At 48.1% G+C, this 26,692-nt stretch overlaps 1 protein-coding gene across 2 annotated transcripts; it reads left to right on the top strand.

Annotated features, from left to right (window-relative positions):
* Positions 1 to 1,252: 1,252 nt before the first annotated feature.
* LOC116425076 (uncharacterized) lies at positions 1,253 to 26,692 on the top strand. Of its 2 annotated transcripts, XM_076369468.1 has the most exons (5): positions 1,253 to 4,278; positions 11,237 to 12,439; positions 13,262 to 13,763; positions 15,358 to 15,808; positions 20,659 to 26,692. In XM_076369468.1, the coding sequence occupies exons 1-3, from the start codon at positions 4,113 to 4,115 to the stop codon at positions 13,699 to 13,701; spliced, it is 1,809 nt and encodes a 602-aa protein (XP_076225583.1). In that variant the 5' UTR covers positions 1,253 to 4,112; the 3' UTR covers positions 13,702 to 13,763; positions 15,358 to 15,808; positions 20,659 to 26,692. The 2 variants fall into 2 exon arrangements, with proteins under 2 accessions (XP_076225583.1, XP_031828135.1); XM_031972275.2 differs by having other exon boundaries at positions 15,358 to 26,692.

Below are 26,692 nucleotides of genomic sequence, written 5' to 3'. Positions count from 1 at the left end.
GGAGAGAGGAAGCGGCCCTGATTGAGGATGAGGGGGATGGAAAAATGGAAAAGAGGAGGAACGATATAGCGACGCGCGAGCGGGAGAGGGATCGCCGTTGGACAGAGGGGAAAGGCAAAGCGAGCGATGCGCTATCGCGGAGCCCTGCCAGCGAACGCGGCACGACGCCGGGGTCGGCGCTATCGATTGGCGTCGGCGTTTCCTCGACGTCGCTATTTGCCCGCCGCCGTCGTCTCTGCTTTCTCCCTCGCGCTGCGCGGCCGTCCTCCTCCGCGCTCTCTCCGTCCCGCTCGCGCCTACATTCTCACCTCGGTTTTCGTTCATCCTGCTTCGCCACCCTCGACCACCACTCAACCTCAACCCTCTGTCTTTGTCCTCCATCTCCTGTCCCCCGTCCTCCTCGCACGCGCGCATAGAGGCGTCCTCCTCTGGCCTGCCATCCGGTCCACCCACCCCCCGGCCGTAAACTCCTCTCCTCTCCGCGAGTGTCGCGCTCTCCGTCGCACCAGAACCCTCTCGACCACCCTCGCGTCTTCCTCCCCCTCCTCCTCCAGGTTGGCGTCCATGTTCGTCCCTCGTTGCCGCGCCGTCCTCGTCCGCCTTGAACCCCGTAGCTGACTCGGTTCCATCCGACGGCGGTAACAGGTGTTGCTCCGCCGGCCCCGAACTCGTACAAAATCGATGGGCAAGAGCCACATCGGCGTCGGGGCTAGGACTCTCCCCTGGCGATTCACCCTTCTTGCTCGTTCGGCTTCCTCGTTCCTACGTTCGTTCCAACCCCTCGATCGAGGGCGGAAAGGGAGGACCGAGCGAGCGAGCGCGCTGCTTGGCAGGGGGTGGAATAGAGTAAAAGGGAAAAGGAGAAACAGCGAGCGCGCGAGGGGTTGAACGCGTGGACGCGAGACGGTGCGACTCGCGAGGGAGAGCGACGGGTAGAGTGCAACGGGGGTGACTCGCGAGAGGGTGCGAGGGAGGACGGAGAATCGGTGCGAGAGGGTGGGAATGTATAGAGAGAGAGAGAAAGAGAGAGAGGTGAGGATGAACAGAGGGGAAGTCGAGGAGAGACTGCGAGGGTGAAGGAGGACGAGTTAGGGGATAGAGAGAGAGGCACTGCGCAGGTCGAGCGAGCGAAAGAGGAAGGGAGGGATGGAAGAACAGGAAGGAGCTGCACGAAGCGAGGAGGAAAGGACGCAGGCGCCCAGGACGCTGGGCGACGCTGGTCGACGACGCTGCATTGGCAGTTGCACCCCAGCCACACCCGGTACGAGCCATGTAGTCGGGCTACCCTCCACCGCGATACACGGCGGACAATTGTTGCTTCTGCGCCCACAGGTGGTACATCTTCATCTTCGATCTTCGTCCTGGCTGGACGTCTTGCCGTACGCTGGTCCGGGCCAGCCTAGCAGCCGCGGGGTTTAGCTACCATCGGCGCTAGCGGCCGATCCGCCCGCGATATCCCGGCCCGTGTCCGTGCACGGGTGCATGGGGGTAGCAGTCGTCATGGTCGCCGCGGGTTTACGTGCCTCCGTTTGCGTGTGTTCCCAGTGAGAATCGTACCGTCGACGTGTCCCCCCTCGTCTGCGTGCGTCTTCGCGAGAGTTCGCCCACCGGCTGACGGGACGACGGATCACCAGCAGCAGCAGCGGCGGCAGCAACCCGGACGAGTCAGCAACGAAAGAGGGAGAACGTGTTACGCGCTGGCTGCTGTCCGAGGCTGAGGAACAGCCGCACGAGGGCAGAGTTGTAGCCGCGTGAGGCTATCGTTTCTACGTGTCCTCCCTACCCTCTGCCTCCGAGGCTGCCACCCTCCGACTCCCCCCTTGGTCCGATTAGCGGCTCGGTTTCCCGAAAAAAACGGCCGCAGGAAAAACACGACGGAAGGTGGAAGACGGACGCGCCGCGAGACGGGGCAAGGAGGACCACCGACCAAAGGAGGGGGGAGGGCAGAGAGAGAGAAAGAGAGAGAGAGAGAGAGTTATCGACAAACACGCGTAAGGCGACAGCGCACACGTACGGATACACAAACATCGCGGACCTGTTGTCCAACTTGTTGCTCGTCCCTGCAAAAGGCACACACCCGCCGCCCCACCTTCCGCGACAGACGCCGACGGAGTTTTTCGAAAAGGAACGATCGTCGGCCGGCTGCGGGCTGAGATTCCACCGAAGACGCCGGCGACAGGGTAGCTTCGGCTGGCCGGGTTCGCGCGAACCTGATGAATCCTCGGCGGAGACCACCTGGACTGAACGATTGTTGCTACATGCTTAAGTTTTCCGCGATCGGATTCTGAGACTGCGACGCTACAGGAGGACTGTTCGTCGGATTTTTATCTTCTTCGGGAGCTAGACGAAGAGCTGGATCAGACGTTGACGACTCTGCCGATTGGGACCGGGTTCCTCAGCTGTGTTAGCGAAGTTCGATGGATAGTCGAGATTGAACACCGGATCGTTTTCGAGAAGTGTCCGATTGGTTCGGAGAAGCTAGGGAGAGGCTAGTTCAGGTGAAGACTGAGGGTGCTAATCGGGTGTCCGGGGACTGATCGCATGTGGCTCGGCCAGGCAGGGTTTGGAAGCCTTCGGTGCGGCGACGAGATGAGGGTAACGCGGAAACGGACACGCCCGACGACCACGGTGCCGGAGGACAGCCTGGCTGACGGAATGGAACGTCGCTGGGACCAGCCGGGCGAGTAGAGTTTAGCTGCCAGGCACGGCCGGGGAGACTCGGTCATCAATAAAGACTTATCATTTACAATACCGAGGGAGCGGAAAGCTGAGACTGGAAGGCTGAACGTGTAAATAATCGTAATCGAGTTGATCTTGAGATTTGTACATACGAGCATAAATATTCTATAAGGAAAATGAACGGAAATCCTCGAGCAACGCCGACGCGAGCGGACGTCCCGACGAAGGCGTCAGCGTCGAAGGGTTAGGGTAAAGGAGCACCGGACGATCGGGATCGTTCCAGTCTCTGTTTCCACGCGAAACAGCCGAAGGGGGAACAGGGGGACAGGGCAGAGGTGAATGATCGAGGAGGCTGACCGCTCGAATCGTCGGGAAGCGTGTAGCTGACGCGTTAGGTGTAGCGCGTAGGGTCGTTATGACGTAATCTTCCACCCGTGAATACAACGAAAGCAATACTACAAACAAGGTAAACAAACTAGAAACAAGAAGAGAGAGGACAAGCTGAGAATTTAAGAAAAAAAAAGAGAAAGCGACGAGAAAACTCTTTCTCGTCCTGGATCCCCAGCTGCAACGTTCGCGAGTTACCAAAACGGACATCCTCGAAACTTCGAACGCTCGGATCTACTCGCTCGCTCGCTCGCTTCGCCGAAAGATATTTTAATACGAACGTATATACACACACGACGCATATACAACTCGCGTATATAGGAGCCGACTAGCTATATACACGGACAAGGGACTCGTTCGCGAGAGAGGAGCCGAACAGCCGCTGTTTGATCGTGCAACGACATCTAGAATTAAAATACCAGTGGTGCCCGGCGCGTCGAGGTGTATAACCTGCGCGGAGTCGGGACCGACGTTTCAACTGGGACCTAGAGATCATTATCGATAGAACGCTCCCCTGGGCAGAGCAGCTAACAATCCGGAGCGATCCCAGGCAGCTTCGTCTAAACCCGCCGGAGCTCGATTGGTTAGGTCGCGCCGGCGAACGAAGAGGAGGATGCAGCGACACGTGGGCAGGATCGGTTGAAGGATCGATCGGAGGATCGAGAAAGTCGGCGCGATCCTGGTGGCCTCCGCGGAGACCACCAGGACGACATTTTTCGCTGGACCTCGAGAGGCTGACACGAGACGAGCGGAAAAGACGATCGGCCTGAAGCTGTCTTCTGTGTACATACCCGGTGTCCTTAGGGTAAAGGCGAGCTCCGAACGGATCCCTCGCCGAGACGGAAGGACCAGCGTCTTCTTCTTTCCTTCCGTCGAGGAACAGGGTTAATAAGTAGATCGGACGACAGAGCCTCGCGCTGACTGATGCACCCTGCGACCGGTGAACGGGGTTCAACGGGGCGAGGAGACGTCCGCCGGTAGTGGCCGTGAAGAGAGTTTCCCTGGGTGGCTAACGGAGAGTTCACGGACAGTCGAAGGCAGCCAAGATGCCGCGGTGTTATATGGTGAAGAAGGCCCTGTGCAACAAGTATGTAAGCAGCGTTGCCAGAGGATTCGAGAGCTGGGGTCGCGGCAGGAGCACGCCATCGCCAACCACCATGCAGATACCAGTCTCGCCCATAGAAGGGAGCGTTGCACCCCCTGTTGCTCAAGGTACGAGGCTCCAACTATTTAGCCGGCTGAACCGCTTCCCTTTGATCGTTTATGAGTCGGACTTAACGCCAGAACTACCAATTAGGTCGACATTACTCATCCTTGATCTCTCGTGTAGCGATTATCGGGGCCGATTCTTCGAGGAATCGTTCGGGAAGTTGATTTAGTAACTGAGGTGTTAGTCGATTGGATCGTAAATGCAATTGTATTTCTGTGGAGGATTAACACTTTGACACGTCATTAACGTGATTTTGAATATTCGTTCTCTTCGCGACAGTAAGTAGCAAAGCAATCAGGATCTTGACTCAGTTTTTGCTTTATTAACACTTTGCCACGTAAACACTCGTCGAAACTCCCATGTACTCGAAACAGTTTTCTCCATTAACCGGAAACTGAGAAATCAAGATTCTTCTTAATAATTTCTCCACTATCTTTCTTGTATCTCATGTATCCAACAAAATTCGGTTCGTTCGATACGTCATGAAAAAAATTAATGTCCACGTATCTGTAAAAAATAATGTCACCCGAATTCGGGTGACGTGGCAGTCAAAGTGTTAAGGAAACTGTATGTTATGGTTGTTTACTTGGCAGTCAAAGTGAGGATGTTTGTTAACTCGGTGATATGTTAACCCTTTGCACTCCAGAGGCGCCTCTAAGTCACCAAATGATTTGAAACAGCAAAACCGTAAACTTTGATATTTAATATTAAACTTCGTATAACGCATCGATGTACGAAATATTGAAAGAAAATAGTTCTTTTCCTGAATGCTTGTGAGATTTCTTAATTCAATCTAAGAAAATGTCTGTATCTCATTAGAAAATATTGATTATTTCCGGTGAAAAGCTTCTGGAGTGCAAAGGGTTAATAGGTTAACCGAGGAACTTAGTACTAAACATTGTTGTGTATCGAAGCCAACGAGATGAGAAAGAATTCTGTTCGTTCGAAAAGTAAATAGTTGAGAACATTTTGTGTTGAGTATCTGTTGGCAGGTTGAATGAGACTGAGTCGACGTTGTTCTGTATTGTTCGATGATTTCCTTTGATTCGAGTCGTCGATCAGGAAAATTAGAGACATTCGACGGAAGTTTGTAGACAAGTTCATCAATTCGATGAATCTTCATTTTCTACATGTTCAAATTTCGTTAATTTCTATGGGATTTTTATATGGGTGTCGTTCATAGATTGCCCTGCAATCAGGATCGGAGGATTCCATGAATTTCCCAACATTCACCTCGTAGCTAGAGTAGAACAGAGTACAATATATTTCCGAGCAACAATAGTTCACCGTCGATCGACACGAGCCCGCGATTTCAGTCGATGACGCAACATTATTTAATACCGAAAGTTCCCTGCTCCGATTGCGTCTGATCGCGCACATCGAGTGATTCCGCATTAACGTACGGAAACGCTCAGCCCCGAATTTCCAGGTTACGAATCCATTCACCAATTAAATCTTGAAACCCGGTTACTCCGCGCCGCGAACGGAAACAGAAAAACTGCTGTCCAACGAAACACTGAATCTCCGCGTCTATTATTCCCTTTCACCTCTGTTTATTCTTCCCCGTTTGAAAATTCCGCGCCGTTCGCGGTAAACAGCCGCGCGAAAGGAATATTATATTCCGGAATCATTAACGGCCAATCGGAATGCCGCGTAACGCAGAAGTCCGCGAAATGATTTACGAGGGCGGGGGCTACAAAACGAAATGAAATACGTGTCGACGACGGAAATAACTCGATCCGTAATCCGCGTCTTAATGATCAATTATCCGGAAACAGGCGATATTTCCCGTGGAACGTTAACGCAGCTTAAACGTCCGTCCGTTTTACGGCGCGCGAACGAATTGCATTTCGAGAAAAGAGTTGCCATCCGTCTCGCTGCCATCGCGAGGCGTGTATGTATTGACGTACGCTAGACCCGGCGCCATTCCTCGCGCGGAATAATCTAGAATCTAGAGTGGAATAGAGGGAACCCGGGGAGGAACGAACGCCAGGAGGAGGAGGAGGGAGGGGGGTGGGGAGGGTTCCGGGGCTCATCCGTCATCGAGAACGCGAAAAGGAGAATGGTAATCAATATTTTGGCCGCGGCTATTACGTCCAATTAATGCGAATGTTGCTGTTTGCCTCCAAAGGCCCGCGGTATTGATTCACCCGCCGCTCGTATATCCGCGGGTCCTCGTGTTGGTGGCGGCGCACAGCCGCGTGTTTCGTCGCAGCCAAGAAAAATTTCTGCATGCGAATGTGCTCTCCGCGCTCGGACACCGAACGGCTCCCGAGCAACAAATATTAGCTCGAGCCACCGCCGTTCCCGGCGCTCTTTCGTAAATTGCTACGTTTACCCGGAACGATATCAACACGTTGACCGCCGACGGAATTTCAGGAAGTTCCGTACGAGTCGTTCTTTCGCGAATTGAAACGGTGTTAACCCTTTGCACTCGAGAGGCGACTCTCGCTCGCCGTTTGATTTACAGTGAAACTATGGAATTTGTTGTTTAACCCCTTGCTCTGTAATGTCGTGTTAGACTCGTGGCGAGAATTTCAAATAGAATTTAACAAACATAAATTTTAGTTTTTTTTAATATAAATTACATACTGTTTCTCTGTTATCAGTGATTACACCTTAGAGCACACGTTCATATAGAATAAGACTAGAATTTTCTCTTATCTTCGATGAATTATTAATAACAAAGTGATCGATCGGAGTTCAGAGAGAAATCATAGGGCAAGGGGTTAATATTATACCCTGTATAATCCATCAATTTGAGAAATATTGAAATAAAATAGCTAGAGTTAGTTTCATAAATTGTTGTCTTTGTCCCATTAGGAAGTCTTGAAATATTTCTAGTGATAACCTTCGAAAAAGGGTTAACCCCTTTGCACCGGGGAGTTTTTTAGTAGAAATGTTCGAACACTTTCCGATGAGAGACGGTATTTTGTGAATCTAAGTGGAAGTTAGAGGAAGACATCACGTACATCGAGGAATAAAATTGTTTTATTACGATATTTCTGAAACTGATACGTTTGTACGAGGTGTGACATTAAATGGCAAGTTTTATGGCTTCACCGTATGAAATCTTGTGGTGAATGAGAGTCGTATCTTGAGTGCAAAGGGTTGAAAATAATGATTGACCCTTTGCAGTCCGCGGGCGACTCTTAATCGTTAAACGATTTGGTACAGCGAGATTATGAAGTGTAATAATTAATGTTAAGTTTCTTGTGACGCATTGATACGTGAGATATTCGAATTAGAGATTTCTCGTTGAGTTAGTTTCAAGGGATGTTGAGTATGTCTAATCAGAAAGTGTGTTGAATATGGTAACTTTCTTGAACTATCGCGATGGAAATGAAATTTTCAGCTGTAGACGTTGATTTAGGTGATTTTAGGATGAGTGTTTCTTGAGTCTCTGCGGTTGGAACGTGAGATTTTGGTTATTCTTGCTTTTAGACTGAAGGTGTAATTTTTATTGAGTAATATGGAAAATTGTAATGCGTAGAAAGGGGATATTAGAATGAGAATGATGGAAGAAAAGAAGGAAGGGATTACGTATTGAAAATAGTATGAATATATCGCCAGGAAATAAATGTAACACGTAGAGGCAAGTTCAGCGATTAACGAGCGCTATTAATCCCAAGAATATTCGCTGTCTCACCCGGAAATCCATTAGTGTCCACTATTTTCATAGCTGCTTAATTGATGAAACAGTGCGCAATCTGCTCCAGCCCGGAGCTATAAATATTCTACCACCAACAAAACGTTATACCGATAAGACACGAGCAATCTTTTCAACGTTGTCATTCTCGTTACAAAGGAAACACGTATATCAATGCCTAACGATCACCGTACACCTCCCACGAAGCACAAAAGAATCTCGGAAAGAATAAAAAAGAAACGCAGTCAGATAACAAAATTCCGAGCAAAGAAACGAAAACGCGATTAAATCGAGAAAGAACGCGAGCAACGGGACGTAACGAGTTTAATGGCGGCGGTGGTCGACGGCCGGCGTTGAGAGTCGCGATAAGGATAAATTAGCTCGTGCCAAAAACACGTGTAGCTCCCCGGGACGACCTGGTATTTGATTTGTTCGATCGGAACAGGCGGCAATCCCGAAGACGCGAGAGTGCCGCGTCGGTATTTCATCGTGACGGCAATTGCGCGACGCGCCGTTGTACAATTCGCGATAATGCGTCGCCTCCTCGTAGGAAAACTGCATTAATTGTCCGGATTGTCGTTCCCGGTGGCGACGTTCCAATGTGCCGGCCCCGTTCCGTCGTCGGCCCTCGGTTCACGGTTCGTGTTCATAATCGAGTGAATGGGAAAGTGTCATGCGAAACTTGCCGGAGACGTTAATGGAGCCGCAACGACCGTACTTAGGACTCGTTACAATGCCGGGGCACGCTTCTATCGTCGCCGCGGAAACCGGGACAATCGCACGTATATACATGAAACCGTGGCCGAACTTCGAATTTTCGTGGCAACGGAAACAGGAACTCGGCGAGCGATAATTAAACGGGCGTTTTTGCGCGGCGGGGAATTAAGGAAACGACGCGACGCGACGCGAGGCGAGGCGAGGCGACGCGTCGCGTGCGGCATCGCGTAGGATTGCGCCAAGATGGCGGACCGCTAGACGGAGTGCAGCACTTACGAGAACTCTTGTTCTCAACGCGGCGCCTGATAATGACTTTAATTTATCATCCTTGCGGTTCGAGTTGTCCAATAAAAGGAAGCAAACTTATAACAAGGAAGTATCGTACATTTAACAGTGTAATGTATAATTCTCTTCAGTCTAATGTATAATGCATCAAATATTTATCTGTAACAGATATTCCTTCAATCTTTATCGCGTCGGGATATAGTATAACTATTCTAATATCTTCTCAGGGATTATAAGAAACTAATTTTCAATATATCAGACTTCTCCGCTTCGCAGCGATCGCGTAGCACGATATCGAGCGCGATCTCGAATCCCGTAACTTCTCGAACAGCCCGGGAAACGGCGAAAAAATCGAGTGGAACGGCCCGTAATAAGGGAATCGCGGGGGCCATTGATAACCGTTCCGCGCTAATCGAGGAGAGTTTCCCGGCGGGACGCGGAATAGGGGGAAAAACAAGGGGAAACCGTGGAACGATTCGGAAAAGACGGCCGCCGGGGGCGGCGGTAACCGCCTGCACGGATGTCGGACGGCGTTGAAATGAAACGCGCAGTTTCATAACCGAGTTATCGTGAAATTTTATATCCGCCCGCTCCTACACTTTCCTTAGCCATCCACTCGTCCCCTTTGACCCCGTTTCCAACATACTTGCCGTCATAATCCCGTCCCCGAGCAGCCGCGATCCCATCCACCCCCTCGACCCCTCCGACCCTCCAACGCCACTTCTACGAACGAGGTTCGACACTCTTCCGCTGGCACGCCGACAACAGGACTCGAATACTCCAACCCCCGTCGTCGCCTCTTGTTAAATCGCGATTAAAAAGTCGAATCAAGAAATCGTGTTACGCACGTCTTCCTTTTTCCCCCCTCTCTCTCCCTTTCCTCTTGTTAACACCTTCGCTGCACCGTATCGCGACAGGCTCTCGAGAAAGATCCGTAGAGGAAGATTCTTTTTAAGCGAATCGGATATTTCCTTTTCGAATTACGCGCGATATTTAGGCGATGGAATGTCATTGTTGACCCGTTGTCCTATAATTCGTTTCTCGACTATGATCGATACTACTTTGTCGTTAATAGTTTATTAGAGAAGGGAGTTTTGATGCTTGCTCTATGTCTATATTAGCTCGAAAGGTTGGAGATTGATAATAGAAGCGTAATATTTAATTTACGTTCATAGGAAATCAATAACACTTGGATATCTCAAATTCAGGTAATAATTTTTATCGCGAGTCTCACATTGTAGGTCAAAGGATGTTTAGATGTTTTCTTATTATCAATGTTTGAATATTACTCTCTTGTTATTTAAATATTGTGTTCTTGTTATCATTGATATTTTAATATTCTCTTACTATTATCGATTGTCACGCCTCGGAACAAACGCGGATGGAGAAAATTCTTTGCCTATAGCGAATTATCGATGACAATGATTCCGGACGCAGTTACGCGAGAAGTCACGGAGGAAATGAATGCTTAACGCGGAAGAAAACGAGGAGAAGGTCCGACGATGCTCCCTGTTTATCCGATATGGTTTCCGAACTTCTGTTCCCCGTTCTCCTCGGTTTCCCCGTGTTTTCGTACGTCTTCGCTTTCGATTTCTTCCGTTCGCTTCCCCTCCGCCGATCGGACGGAAACGAGCGAGCATCCGCCGCTATAAAGTTTTTCTATTACAAACGAAATTCCGATCTGCCGCTCCCCCCTCGGGGCGGGTTTATTAAATTTCACGAGGCTTCTCGTTTTCCTTCGGAGACTGCTCCCGCGGAAAGTTTAATTGCTACGCATAAAGTGAACCGGGATCGATACCCGCCTTCTTCTTTCGACGAGGGGGAAACGAGGAAGTGGAAGTTAATAGTGCCGGCTTCTGCACGCCGGTTCCCTCGAAAACCGTTCGACCCGGGGGTTCAACTTCGAGCGATTCCTGGTTTGTAATTACTGTTTGGACGGGGATCATCGAGGCCGGTAATTTTTCATTCGCGATCGAACTCGGCCGACTCTAAACCTGACGGTAATTCGAAGCTCTTTATCGGTTTCATTAGCGTAATCTATCAGACTATAAGTATTCATGGAAGTTCACACGTTCCGGTAATAATTCACGCGAGAGAAAATTGCTTTCTTATATTAAATCTACCGTGTCGATTACCGTTCACTCTTACGATATAACAATACACATAAAAAACACTTTTCTTCGTCGCAATGCTGACGCCTTAACTTGTTCAATTAAAACCGAGAATCGCTAGAAACGACTCGAATATCTAATCCACTCCACAATCCAGCTTATGCATTGAGATTCAAACTTGAAACCGTTCTGTCCCAGAATACCTGAGCAGCCAGTCGCAAGAGAACAGCCCAACAGGAACGAGAACACCCGAGCAGGATGCGTGCAAGGAAAAGCCAAACGAGCCGAGCAGCATGGCCGCGGTTTCTCCTCTGGCGAACAATGGGCCAGTCGCTGGAGCGGAGCTTCCGGCGGCGCGGACGGAAGCGACGACGGTGATCGCTTGTACAACAGGATCATCGTCCTTGATCAGTCCGTCGCCGACAGGCCCGACTCCCGTCGTCGAGGCCACTGCGACCAGCACAGCGACACCGTTCACGATCCCCAGGTCGCCTTGCAGAACGACGGTGGATCAGCAATCGACGTCATCGACCATCCATCATTCTCCACCCGGCGAACCGTCGCCGCCTTCGAGCACAGCCACGCCGTACCACCTGGAAGACACGAGCAATCACTCGACGACGGAGTCCAGGATAGGGTCCAGCTGCAGCGTGATCAGCTCCAGTCACGTGTCCTCGATGTTCAAGGACCGTTCAGCGGCGGAGACCGAAGCTGCTCACGATCTGCTGGAACTGTCCAGGTCGCTGCCGCCGTTGCCACCTCCCAGCGTCGCCATCGGGCCCCAGAGCGTCATAGAGACGCCGGCGACGGACATCCAAGAGATGACGGTGTACCAGCCGGACCAACCGATCTACCAAGTGAACACCATCGACCTGGCCAGCTCGACGGTCTACGCGCACCATCAGCAGCAACAGCCGTCCGCGGCGAGCATCATCTACGAGCCTAGCGCGACGATAGTCCAGCAGACGGGGAGCGTTTTCATCCCCCTGTCGCCTGTCCAGGAGATCCTGCTGACCTACAGCGCGCCATCCATCCCCTGCACGCCTATCGTAGCTCAACAGCCGCTGCAACCACCGCCGCAACAGCAGCAGCAGCAGCAACAGCAGCAGCAGCATCAGGCGATAGAGTCTGCGCCGCCGCTGACGCCGCCCACGTCCGAATGCAGCAGCGATATTGAGAATAACAACCCGAATTCGCAGCCCAGTCAGAAGGACAAAGAAGTGCAGACGGTGATCGAACAGGCTGAGGCTAAACCGGCGAGCTACACGTACGACACGCTGCTGGTAGCCGACGGTCGGTCGAAGAACAAGAAGACCGCTGCTAATCAGAAGACGCCCGAAGCTGAACCTGTTGAAGCGCCTGAGACTTCGAAGATCGGCCGATACGTGTGCTGCGAGTGCGGTATGTCTTTGAAATGGACTTCTTTGGTTGGTGATTTGATTGGCACGTCGGTGGATAAGATTGGAAGCTAATGTATAGCTAGACGTGAGAATTTAAAGCATTTAATGAACGCTTTTCTAATGAACATTGTGAGAACTGGTTCTATTTATGGAGGAATTAAGCTACAGAATTAATAAGCTTCGACTGCTATAATGGATACGTGCCATTTGACAATCAAACTGAACCGTCTACTTCGTTGCGACGTTGAATCATTCATTTTACATAAGTGGACAGTCGTTAATATTAACGTCACTGTCGAAGCATTTAATACGACTGACACGTATCCTCTATAGAAATTGAATAGATCATTTTCGGTTTCTTCGAATATTCATTATAACACTCAAGTGAAACCATATATTTCTCATTTCGAATATTTTATGGTACTCCATTCTATTAGATAAACCAAGAACCGAACGTCTGATCCGCAGGCAAGCAGTACGCGACCTCGTCGAACCAACCTCCGATTTATTAACACTAGAACAACCAAGCATTTAATACCACTGAATCCTCTATACAAATTGTACTAGATTATTTTCGGTTTCTTAAACATTCATTATAACATTCAAGTGCAACAGGACCTTGTCGAACCAGCCTCCGATTTATTAACACTAGAACTACCAAGCATAATACGACTGAATCCTCTGTACAAATTGTAATAGATCATTTTCGATTTCTTCGAACATTCATTATAGCATTCCAGTGAAACCATATATTTCTCATTTCGAATATTCTATGGTACTCAATTCTATTAGATAAACCAAGAACCGAACGTCTGATCCGCAGGCAAGCAGTACGCGACCTCGTCGAACCTGTCCCGGCACAAGCAGACGCACCGCAGCATCGATTCCCAATCGGCGAAGAAGTGCATCCACTGTGGCAAGGCGTATGTCAGCATGCCCGCCCTCGCGATGCACGTGCTGACGCACAAGCTGACGCACAGCTGCGGCGTCTGCGGGAAAATGTTCTCGCGACCTTGGCTCCTGCAAGGCCACCTGCGAAGTCACACCGGCGAGAAGCCGTACGGTTGCGCCCATTGCGGCAAGGCGTTCGCCGACCGCTCGAACCTGCGCGCCCACATGCAGACCCACTCGGCGGACAAGAACTACGAGTGCCACAAATGTCACAAATCGTTCGCCCTCAAGTCATACCTGAACAAGCACCTGGAGTCCGCCTGTCAGAGGGAGAACGACGACAGTAGCAACGACGTTGACACGCCGGTCTAAGGCCGAGGGAGCGTCGCGTCGAGGCTGACCGAGGGTCAACGACACGGTCGCTGACCGGACAGGTAAATTTATTTAGCCGAGCCGGCAAAAGGTATTCCATTATTAACCCTTTGCACTCGGAACTTTCTCGCTAGAGATATTCAACGTTTTTTTCTTCACGAAACAAAGACGATATCTTGTGAAACTAAGAAGAAAAATCACAAGTACATACAATAATCAGAAAATTGAAGTAAAAAGTTCACATGTGACTCTGTCACTCATGAGAATAAAGGGAGAGATTAAAATGTTACTGTTTCTTTATAGGGTCGAGATTTTAAAAGCGAAACTGTTGGAAATACGATCTGAAATAATCAGAAAATTGAAGTAAAGTTCAGTGACTCACATTTGTCGACAGTAAATTATTGACATTGTAACTTCGATGGTCTAAGATGTGGACGCGATAGTTGCATACGTTGTTGAAGTTTTCGTTATCCTTTATTGTTACTCTTATCAGAAATAAATTGTTGATACAGCAACTTCGAAGTTCTAGGGAGAATGTTAGCCCTTTGCACTCGGAGGGTTTTCTCTAGAAATATTAGAACAGTTTCATTCTAAACTCTAGAAAAACATTTAACACGTTGACACTCGCTTTGAAATCGATGATAAAAAGGTTAGCATTAAGAGTTTCAAGATGACGTGTATACTCGTCGAACACAGTTAACTGGTCAAACTTAACGCAACTCAATGACATTTATGCTTGTCAAACCATATTAAAAATCTCCGCCTCGTGTCTGACACGATATTCTAAGGCAAGGTGTTAATCACAGCTTAACAGCGACTTCTCTAAACTAGTGGGCGGAGTCAGTCCCGCCCACTTCCCCCTCTCCACTCGCCTATGCCCGGTAACAGTCCCAAATTTTCTCAACTATACTCAAGCCCTCGTTTGTTGGAAAAAATCCCATAGGCTCTCAGACGCCATAACACGTTAAGCGCCATGAACGACTAGAACATAGCGCACCATAACGTACAAGATAACCGACGTGAAATCAAAATATTCAACAACGTAACTAAGTCAATAATACTGTAACGCAAACATTGTGACGCCGAATAATTAACACATCGAACGCCATGGGAGTCACCGGTGAAACCAAATTGAACGACTATAATTCCCTCAATGAAACCACGGTTATTTGTTAACATTTCTATATCACGAACAATGCTAATTTCGTGACATTCAGCTCGAGGAACGTGCGACAATAATGCAATTCAATCAAACGATTTAATATCATATTTTTCCCATTCTTCTTTGTGTTCTTTATAAAATCGTGCGGCATTCAACGTGTTAATTGTTCCTGCTTTCGTTTATTACAAAAGAGAAACACAGGAGAACGCTTAACCCCTTGCCTCACGATTGATTTCTCAACTATGATCGATACAATTACTTTGCAATTAATAATCGAAGTTGAATATATAATATTTCAAATTAAACCTCGCAAAACACCTTTGTTGCTTAATTTATCTATGAATTATCGTTAAATCAGTCTCAAACAATATCACCTGTATCTCGTCAGAAAGTGTTGAATATTTCCATCGAAAAACTCTCGAGTGCAAAGGGTTAGATTTAATACTCTGTTTACATGGCAATAATGAACGATGTAAAACAATTCTGTTGGCCAGCCAGCGACCGAGCCAGGGACTATGTCGCCAGATTTCATGAAAGAAGAGAAGACAGTGCGCAAGTTCACGGCTAGGTGAACAATTTCACGTTCCCGTCGGCCAGAAAGTGGAAAGCGAACGTTTTCGGGCTGTCGGATCCGTGTCGAGGACAATGGGTCAATTCAAGTCTGAATCGGTCTGGTCGGAACTTTGATAGCTTCAACGGTGACTGCACGAGTTCATCACCTCTCCCCTTCTTTTCCTTTTACATCCTCGTCTCGAAAAGCTTGCAGCGACAGTTATGATTCGAAATCACACGTAATTAATCGATGAACTTAGAACAATCGGACAGAAAAAGAAAGATCTACACTATTCTCGCACGGTGAAGGAACTCGACAAACGTCATCGTGGATGCTAACACGAGATCAGGGACGATCGGACACCGAACTTCCGCCATCAACACACATTATCGGTAAGCGAACAACATTCGAATCCATTCCGGCGACCATTCGAACCGCGACAGTGCTGCCGACGAAGGGATCGGTGCTCAGGAGTCGCTTCCAACCACAATTTCCGTACTTCGCTTTCACCGAGGGTACCGTTTACGAAAGCACCAATCGCGAAACGATGCGAACGCGACTTCGAACGACAAACCCGACTAATCTACACGCCGTGGATTCGATCGCAAACAACGCCAGACTGCCAAATAAAACGCAACCCTTCGAGCTTCGAGTAAAAGCAACTTTCACCTTCTACTTCGCAAAAAGAAACGAACCAAAAGTCGCACGAGCGATTACCTCGAATTACCGGAAACAAGACGCGGGGGTTGGAAATTCCCATGAAGATCCGTTGCCTTAAGGTCCAATCTCATCGGGAATCCTTCGTTCAGTTTGGTGCTCTCGTAATCCCCGTTAGAAACAGCGCGTCGGCGACGGAACGCGACGACGGGACGCGCGCGCCGGGCGCTGCATCGAATTCCGATGCGCGGCCGGCGATCGGTGGGTGGACACCGAAATCGCGATGAGCGCGTGGGTGGCCTCCGATATCGAGCGATCGGCTTTCGAATCGGCGAGCGATATCGCCGTCGCGGGCGAGGACGCACACAGGTTTCTTCGCATCGATCGGCCGCGACTGGCTGTCGCGACGCGTTCCCGATTCGATTGCGAACGGCATTCTTTTCATCCCCCCGCTCGCCCGGCGGGCAATCAATAGCACGGCTTCGGAAGAAAACGAATTTAGCGCGTAATTAGGCTGTGGTTATGTCGGACGGATATTATAACCGGCGCTCCGAACGGCGAAGTCGGGCGAATCGGTGATCCGATTTCGCGTGAAGGCTAATTGATCGACGCGTCGCCGCTGTTCGTTCCGATCGCGGTTCCCCGAGTTTCGACGTGCCATTGAGACCTACGGAATCAGATTCCAAACGACACACCGAGAAATCAAACTGGGTTCGTTGTGCAATCTTTGAATAATCGTTTCCGCAGCGTTCGCTCGATTCCTTCGCGCAATGGGACTGCTGTTACGAGTATCCGAGGTGACGTGTTCAAATGCAACTTTCATTCGACTGCGAGTTGGCCGTAGTTTTTAAGTGGGGTTCGCAGGAATCGATTTGAACTTTAGTAAGTGAGAAACAGGGGAGACAATTTGTTATCGAATCAGTTACTAGATAATATCGATCGCCGCCGACTCTGTCCAAGTGCAATCCAACAGCTCGCCGGGACGGTAATGACAGTCCAGCGTAACCGCAGCTTTAGTCGAGGCCGCGCGATCGCGCCGTAGAATCGATACAATACTATCAAGGGACCATCAGTTTACCAGTTCACCATTCATTCCCGGGGAAAATACGACGAGGGTTGGGGAGGAGGGGGACCGACCCTTCTCGCGGGAACTCGAAACCGTTCCGAACGAAGATGAAGCTTAACACTTGATCCGTTGCTACACTGTATTCGCAGAGAACAGCGCGAGCTGTTCACGAGTTTCAACATTTCTCTTAAACATCGAGTAAACGAAAGTACAAGCAACCAATTCACTTCTTCATCGAACAAGCGATCAAATATTCATCAAAGGGTACTACGTACTTACGCAATGAATACAGTTAATTGCCGAACCCGGTGGTGCAGTGAAAACGGGTTCGCGCTCGGTCCCGGGCAAAGGGTGTCGCGGGAAATAAAAGGAAAGCGAGAAGTTCCACCGTCGTCGGGCTTTTAAACGTGAAAAACTGCATCCTGCATCCGAAACCGCAAGAGGAACTTCTATTTATAGCGGCGCCGGGTTTGCCGCTGCGCTATATCGATCGCGGTTTATTATTTTATCTTTTTAACGCGCTCGCGATGAGCGTGGACGTTGAAAAATCGTAAAATTAACCGTAACGCGTCCGATGTAAATCGGAAGGGACGAGGCGAGAGAATCGATGGGGAACCGACGACGGCGGCGAAAGAAAGAATCGGTCGGTTTCGCCGATCGTTTCGCGAAAAAGTTCACGTCGGAGCCCGAATTTCCTCGGCGGCGCCGAGGGGGTGGACCGGGGGTTGCTCCTTTTTTCCGGCGCTCCATCGGCGTTCTCCGCGCACAATGCGACCGGGCACACGTCGAAGGTTTTCATCACATTTCACGTAAACTGGACCACCTGTTGAACGCTGGAATGACCATTCGGCGGCGAAAGGGTCGGTCGTTCTGCTCCCCTGAATTATAGAACATCCTCCTGTAATTTCCTCGTTGTTAAATGCGCGAAACGCGATCGCGACCAATTGCGGCCCCGCCGACCGTAAAAGTTATCGGCGATTTTTTTCCGTACGCCCGCCCGCGCGCGCGCCGGATCCCGCATGAATCGCGTCTAGTCCGGCGAGTGTTTTATTTATCCGTTCGATTAGTCGGTAAGACCGATGTGTACATACGTGGATATTTTTAGATCGAGCGTTAGGGGAAGCTCGAATTGTTTTTCGTTCCGTTCTAGTCTTAACGTTTTATTGCGACTTCGAGATACTTTGTGCACAGGGTATGCGATGGGTTTTCTAATGGGAAAGGAGACTGAAATAGTTTGTGCGAAGGTGATTTTAGAAGGGAGATCGTTTGAATTAGAAACGGTGGTTTCGTAGAATTTTAGTTTCCATAGGTTAGAAATAATCCTTCTGTTTAGGAGTGCAATAATATATTCCGAACGCCCTGTATACACAATGCTGAAAAGAGAATCTCAAAGGATTCCGGCTTGCCCATCTCGTTTCGAACCGCACTGAGTTAATATTAATTTATATTCGAAGCTGTTGATCCAACAGCGAATTGTGATATTAATTTAGAATCGAATCGTGGGGATGCCGATGAGGGAGGAAAAAAATCGCGGCGAGCGTGAACGATGAAAGGAATGCCGGTGTGAATTCGATGGAGGAGAAATGTTTCCCGCGAAATTCAGACGTCAAGAAGAAACTCGGACGCTCTAACGTCAACGAGCCACACTCGACAAATTCTGATCCTCTTATCTTTAAGTTTAGCCCGAGGGGTTGAACGCGTGTGTACTCGGCGATCTTAATTTCAAGTGCGCCCCCTTGATTTCACGCGGGACGGGTTTTAATAATACATCGTAGAGATATTTTGGTACGAGACGTTTTCAGGCGAATTATACGATAAGTGCGAGTTCGCGTAACTTAATCGGAGAGCCACGGTGTTAGCTTTAAGTGATCCTCAGTTGTACAGAGCGTCGATAAATTTTCCCTCGCTTCGTTGTTTATCGTGTTATTACTTGTTAATTGAACGTTTCAGCGTCTGCATGCGTTCGCTCGGCGCGGCCGGCGCGCGATTCGCGTGGCAGTCGTCGGGAATATCAATTCGAGTCGAGCTGAACTCGAACGGAAGATTAAAGAAAGATGTATCTATCGACGCGATGCCGAAGAAACCTGACAAAAGCGAGAGACTACAGGGAAACGAACTGCAAATCCGATCGATTTCCCGCGGTTCAACGGGGAAAATTAGAAAGCGAAAGGACTGGGAACGGCGAACGAATTTTTGCTGTGTAGCGGAGAAATCGAGCTTGTAACGAGGCTGATCGACGGCTGCCACCGAGCGCGCCGCTCGCGTCGAAACGTCAGAAGTAGACTTGCCTAACGCCCCCGCGTTCGCTTCGGAAATGAGAAAGAAAAAAGGAAAAAAGGGAGAAAGGAGAAGGAAAACTAGATTAAAAGAGACTGTTGACTTGTAAATATATTCCATTATTTTTCCATGTTTTTCACCGAACGATTAAATGCGAGCAATAAGATGATTTGTGATTGTAAGTAGGGTTCCTAGCGGTAAAAATCGTTCTTCGTTCGTCTCGATTTGTTAAGCGAGTCTGATTCTGACCTGACACAGAGGGGGGAACACGGGGAATCGGGCAGAAACGGTTTTCCGACATTCGTTTCCGCGGGGTTCGGTTCTTGAGAAAAACGGGGCGACGAGAGTTATGCTTGGTTTCCGCGAGTCCTGCCCAACGAGGGGCGCAGCACCGGAGCCTACGTCAACGCCGACAAGATGGCCCCCGCGACCGGCCGGGGGCCCGCCATTTGTTCGCAACTCGATCGGACGTCCGATTGCATTTCGCAGCTACCAGTCTCGTCTTCGTAACTATATTAACGATACTCGACAGTCAATCGAATCTATTTAATTGAATAGAGTTAACCTCGTAACGGTAGTCAATAAATTCGAAACAAACGCGAAGAGCCAATAGCGATATCCGCCGCGGGGTCTTTCTACGGCGATCCCTTCTCGCGGGCGTGAACGGCGATTCGATTTTTTACTGGCGGTCAACCATCGATTAGGATAAAATTATAATAGACTATCGAAGGAACAGTTAAAGTACAAGGAACTGAAAAGGCGCGAATATTAAAAGGACTCGACTCGATCGACGACGCCATTAAGGTCAATTCTCGCAGCCTTCGGAGGTCCGAGTCTTTTAAGTAAAACTTTAAGTGAAACGTAAAATAGCACGGAAATAGAAGCATCTCACGAGCTACTACCCGAACTATACAGCTTCGTTTTTCGTAGAGGTCGTAGGAAATCGAATCGACACGAACTCGACTCCGAGCCGTTCCGCGAGTGCCGGAGTCCATTTTCGCGGTGGCCGGCGTGCGTCATCGTCGAGGAGGGCCCCGCCCCGTGGATATGTATTCTCGAAATTGTATCGCAGCTTCGGAGCTCGCCGACGCGATTCCCTCGCGATGATCCTCGTTCTCGCGCGAAGACGAGGAACACGGGAATGATAATATCAAGAGAACGTCGGAGCGGCAGCGACGAGGAGACGCGAGAACGCGAGCCGCAGAACTGAGTATTGCCCCTAAATACAGACTAATTATATAGATTCGCCGTAGCGTACTCGAGGAAACCAGAGAACGGGGATGGCAGAAGGTGGGAAAAGGAGAACGGTAATTGTTAATTAACGACGTTTACGGCGAACGGTCGATCCACGCTATTTTTTAGATACACGCGAAACGATTTAACACGCCAGGCCCCGGGGACGATCATGCCTCTAACGTTTCTCATCGGCTGCGTGCTCGAATTTTCGAGTCGAGCGCGGAACTGTCGCGAGTACGACGCTCCTCCGAGCTTATTTCACGTGTTTTCCATTCCAGTTTCTCGCGTTTCGAATTCTCTTCGCACGAAAGGATTCGACGCGATAACCTACCGTTAACGTTACAACTTTTAACGTAGAAGATGCTTCATAAAACGTGGGTGTAATTTTAGAAGAGAGCTCTCGGCGAGGTAGGGATATTGATTTTCCTTCGGAATGTGTGTTCACAACTTATGGAACAGCTTGTACAACGTAACAAACCGCCCCGGAAACAGGAAAATTCATTTGGTTTCGCGGCGATTGTCCGCCGATGTAAGTCAATTTGTCCTGCGGGTGAAAGCTTCGTGTAACTGGCCCCCGCGTAATTAAGGGGAAGTTTGTAATCGCAATTACGTTATCGTTATCGTTAATTGCCCCCCTTGCCGGCCGGGTGACGTTGCATTTTCCCGAGTAATCGCTCGGATTCCCGTCGTACTCGTTACCGTCACGAAGCCCGCGCTCGAACGAAATTTTTCTATTAGATAAAATCGACCCCTCCCCGATGCACGAGCACGATTACACTCGGCGTAGACGGCGAGACACTTCCTAACTGTACAGTTAATTAAAGGATTAGCGTAACCGAAGCCGCGAGCCATACACCGACAGACAGAGTGCGCGGGGAGAGAACGGTGTTGCCTCTATGAATGACGCCAGGCGGGGACCGAATCGCGACTATTATCGAAGCAGACAACTTCTCGGTTTTTATTGACATTCTACCATTACGTAAATTTTCTAAATCATAGTTTCGCGCCACATACAACTATCTAAATCGTAACTTTCCAAATCACAACGTTGGAAACCATGATCTTCTGAATGGTAACTTTGCCAATTATCGTTTTGCGAATCAGGACTTCGCAGACTGTAATTTTCCAAATTATGTTCCATAACATTGCACTTGGGAATTTTCAAAAATACAACTTTCCGGATCACTGGAACCGTTGCAATTAATTAATTGAAACATAAGGTAATCATTTGGAGGCATTTAGAGAGGCAGCACCGTGGATCTCGTCCACGGCCGCCATCGCAGGGGACCGATCGCCATTCCGACTCGTCGCATAATTAAGTATTAAAGCAAACAAAAAAAAATAAAAAGAAAAGACTCTACAGAGGACCAAAGTACTTAAACGTTACTACGCCGAAGCAGCGGTAAGTTTAACGTAATGATTAATTGTCGCTTACGTGGTGATAACGCATTGTCAATAAACGGGGGGAGAGAAAAGAAGCGAGAGAGAGGGAGAGAGAGAGGGGAAGACGAAAAAATGAAAAACAAAGGGAGAAAAAAAGAAAGAACGACGTAAAGGTGAATGGAACAAGGCGAGCGTGGTGCTGTACATTTGAGAACACGGTAAAAAGAACAACGAACAACGTGACAAAGATTGTCCGCGTAAATGTAATTAGTTTACTTATTAGACAGACACCCCGAGATATTGTATATGTATATGTACGTGTATGTTAGTCGAATGTCCCACACAGACACTTCACCTGCGACGACCGCCTCTGATTAATCTCGAAATTGTCACTGTCCCTTCCATTCAACTGATTTTTCATACGAATTACGAACGACGAATCATGAAAAGTTTGATCGATGATTATAGAATACAGTGGGGAATCGATCTTCTCAACAATTGTTCAACGATAGAAAAAGACAGCCTCGAACGTTTCGTTAAAGAATTAGAAGCGAGCAAAATGGTGATCACGATCGAACATTGAATCACTATTCGAAAGTGATCGAGGGAACGAACGATCCTCCCCGTTTCCTGTGATGATTGTTTCGTAGTTACCACGAATGAATCTGTAAATAGTATTCTTTTCCGTTTATTCATGCCGTAGAACGATAAACGATCACAGGGGGGGGGGGGTATTATTATTTAACAATAATCGCCGATCGAACGGCGCGACCGCGATTCGTTCAAGGCTGTCTAAATACGTCGGTTCCGCGGCGGAATGATCCGCGGCGGCGAAAGGGGGCGTGAAAAATGAATTATCCGTTGCATAATTAAACGGGTAACTCGCAGCCCGCCGGATAAGAAATAGGTTATCCATTAATGAATCCAATTACGAAATTAATTAGAGCGCGGTCCACGGCACGAGACGCCGCGCGATAATTTGGATTTCGCTCAAGTCACATGCAGAGTCAATAAATATGGAACCTGCGCTTAACTTACATTAAACGCCGGTGATGGGATCAGGACACCCGATAACGCGCTCGTGTACGACAGTCAATTCGATAACCGGGACTCGTTCGATCGGGTTCGATTAGACAATTATTGAGAAAAATCGAATTCACGAAGAATCCACGTATATGATATATGATGTATATATATATACATATATATATATATCGTATAATCCAGTCATTCTCGAACCCTGTAACGAGTTTAGAGACAGTTCAAGACTGTACTTACAAGTACCTGATACTAAGAGATCGAGTCCTTTTTAGGTCACACTTGAATCTCGCTAGGCGACAGAGTTGTTCCTTTCTACTCAATAGGCCATTCGATTTTCTGTTATCATTGCGAACAATTGTAAAACCAAAGTCGTTAGATGTGATTAGTATTATCGAGAATCTTTCGTTGCTTATTCGAATGGATGTCATTCTGAGACGATGGCTTGAGGGATTCTTTGATTTCGATTGTAGGACGAAAGAGAGAGAGGGAGTGATACTCGTGAAGAAGGTTTTCAATGGAATCACGAGTATCGTTCCGATTTCACGAAGTACCGGGATATTTCAGACATGTTCCTTTGAGATACTTGTAAATACTGTCTCTTCTTATTATCAAAACACCTGCTCGCGGGAAATCGACGAAGTTCTGCGAAGATTCGTTTATGCTTGTAAGTACCGGTCCTGTTTCTAGAAGCACTAATGGACGATTAGAAGAAGAAGAGTGTACAAGGAAGATTCGACGCCAGACCGAATGTACTTGCTCCCATCACTAATTACCGCCCATTAAGAGTCGTTTCACATGCACACACAGGTACTTACACACAAGTATTACAAGACACGGTGAGAATGATCAAGCGAATAAACCAGTCGCGAAGAGCGTAAGGACAACGAACGCGCGAATCGAGCAGTCGGGACCGAAATGATTTTAATTCATTGAAACGATCGTTCACGATCCTTCGAATCGATGCTCGTGAAATTCAATTATACGATCGTCCGAGGCGAATTTTTCCAAAATACATTCCAATCTCGCGAAGAAATCTATTAACGGATCTTCAATCGAAATCAACGATAACACACAGCTGTTCAAATTTCGGTCTCGGCTGCTTCCGTTTCGACGTTCGCGAGAAAGCAGGCATGATCATCGGTGTAAACCTGGCTCCCGGAAGAGGGACGAACGGCGACGGGGGACGAAAGAACGAACGGAAAGCCGAGGAGACACGGAGGGGACGCGAGGTAACAAGGAAAAAAAAATAAAACTGAAGAATAGGGTGTAGATTAGTGTGATACAAGGTACGACAAAGCAATAATTTAGTGATTGTATGATACATTTGATTAGTGAGTTAGCGTGCTAAGTTTAATGGTAAAACGTTTTCGGAACGTATAAATATTTACTCGATAAATCGTATAGTTTTGTAGAAACGCTGGGACGACGCGCCACTTCGGAGGAGAAAAACCAAAAAGAACAAAAAAAAAAAAAAGACGAAAGAAAGGGAAGAGAAGAGAGAGCAGAGGGGGAAAAAAGAAAAAGTAGGAAAACGAAAACGTTGTCTTGGGATCAATGATTTGTTGCGTCGGCGAATAGACGAACGGCGTGAGATTGCCTGTTCCATAGTTTTTTTTTGTTTCTTTTTTTTCTGTAGTCATCGTCCGTTGAAAAAAAGAGAGAAAGAGAACGATCCTGCGACCAATCTCGGGTGGAAGGAAAGGTGTAAAAACTACAGCTTGTCGTTCATTTCACCGGGCTTTGGATTAACTGGTAACTTTCGTTGGTTCAAAACGAGGATGAACCTTATGCGAGTAAAACCGCGCGGACTTCGGCACGGACGTGGGCCATTATTCGAAGCGATTAGCACTCGGTGAACGAAAAACGTCCTCCTGTGACTACAACTTTTTATCGATTTTCCTTAATTCGATTTACTAGAGAGAGAGAGAGAGAGAGAGAGACGGAACGAGAATTTAGCGAGGTATTACATATAGCGCTACCCGTTTAAAAGTACCGGTAGTTTCATGCTCAACACACGACGTCACAAGCGCAAAACGCTCCGCACCGGAGCGACATGGACCAATGAGAGTATGATCACGTGATAAACAAATTCGCTGTTCGTTTACATTAAGTCCATCCTTGTCCCGAGCTACAGTGGTAGATGACAAAGGTGCGTGCATCGTGCGCCCGATGATTCTGAATTTCCTTTCGAACTATGCACGGACGACCGTGCGATGCGACAGACCGATCGAGAAGGCGCTCCGTTTTTTTTGGTTTTTCCAAAGTGTCGCGTATTTTAAAAGAAACCGAGGAAAACACGAATCGCTGGAGTTCCTCGACCGATAAATCCACGATAGTTCACTTACTGTACGATTGCGCGCAATTTGTAACGTCGCCTAGATAATTACTAGCAGTTTCTGTGCGTCTCTATCGCGACGCGAAACGTAGCGGAATAAAGACTCTGGTAATCTTTGACACGGTTTATTTTTCAGCTGAACAAAGAACCATCGACGACGAGGACGCTCCGCGCGATTCCTGCGCTCGCGAGGGGACGCGTGAAATTTGAAAGTCCTGCGGACGTTCGCGGTTCGCCGGGGAATTCGCTGTCGCGAGCGCAGGAATCGCGGCGTAGCGGAAGGATATGCAGAGAAGCGAACTTCTCGGTCAGATCGTAGAATTCCCGAGGGCGTATCGGATCATCGGAACATCGTATGTTTCAATGAAAATCCCGAAATCGTATTGAAATCGTTTTTTTCAACGTCCGGCTTGATAATGCGCGCGGGTAGGAGAGAAAAAGAGAGAGATAGAGAGAGAATGAATGAAAGAATGAAAGAATCGGAGAAAGCGTTGGACGAAGGCCCTACATTTCCATATTCATGGACGCACCTTGTTCTCCATTGAACTAGAATTTTTTAACGAGGAAAATTCCCAAGTGAAACTTAGCTCGGTGTTCAACGTTTCAATCGTTTACTTTCCAGCGGTTATTGATTTGTTTGTCGCCTCTCGATTAACACGTTCGCGGACGCGAATGCTATAGGATTCATTTCCATCGTGACGCGAAATGACACGAATGTTGTGACGTTGAAATTTATAAGCCACATTGTCGTGAATTTCATTTTATGTAGCGTTAATTTTTTGAAATTATTAGACACACTTTAACTCTCGGCGTATGGCGTACGCAGTTTTTCGATTTCTGCGGCTCGTTAAAATTTTTCCTGTCCGCGAACGTGTTAATTGTTTTATTATTTGTATACGAAATTCAATGTACCATTATGTATACATATGTGTATATACGTGTATACCGAACTTGTTGAATGTTGCATTATAAAGAGTACTTTGCTTTGAAATGAAAGGGGGGATTGTAAATAAATTATTTTCGAACGGATACGACACCGGGCCGAAAATTTGTTCCTAAAGCTATGAATCGATATAGGACCTTCGTCGTGTGAAATCTTTTTCAATCTTATTGTACTGAAAATATACATACACAGACCTTCGTATGCAAGAAGTACAATTATAATTGTTTTTGTTCTGTTTTCTTTCTGTTCCCTTGTTTTTCCTCTTTTTCTTGTTTTTTACACATACCACACACATGTACAGAGAGAGTGAGAGTGAGAGAGAGTGAGAGAGAGAAAGA

This window comes from Nomia melanderi, chromosome 7 (genome assembly GCF_051020985.1).
Source record: "Nomia melanderi isolate GNS246 chromosome 7, iyNomMela1, whole genome shotgun sequence".
NCBI classification, from domain to species: Eukaryota; Metazoa; Arthropoda; class Insecta; order Hymenoptera; family Halictidae; genus Nomia; species Nomia melanderi.
This window is presented reverse-complemented; position numbering and strand designations above follow the sequence as displayed.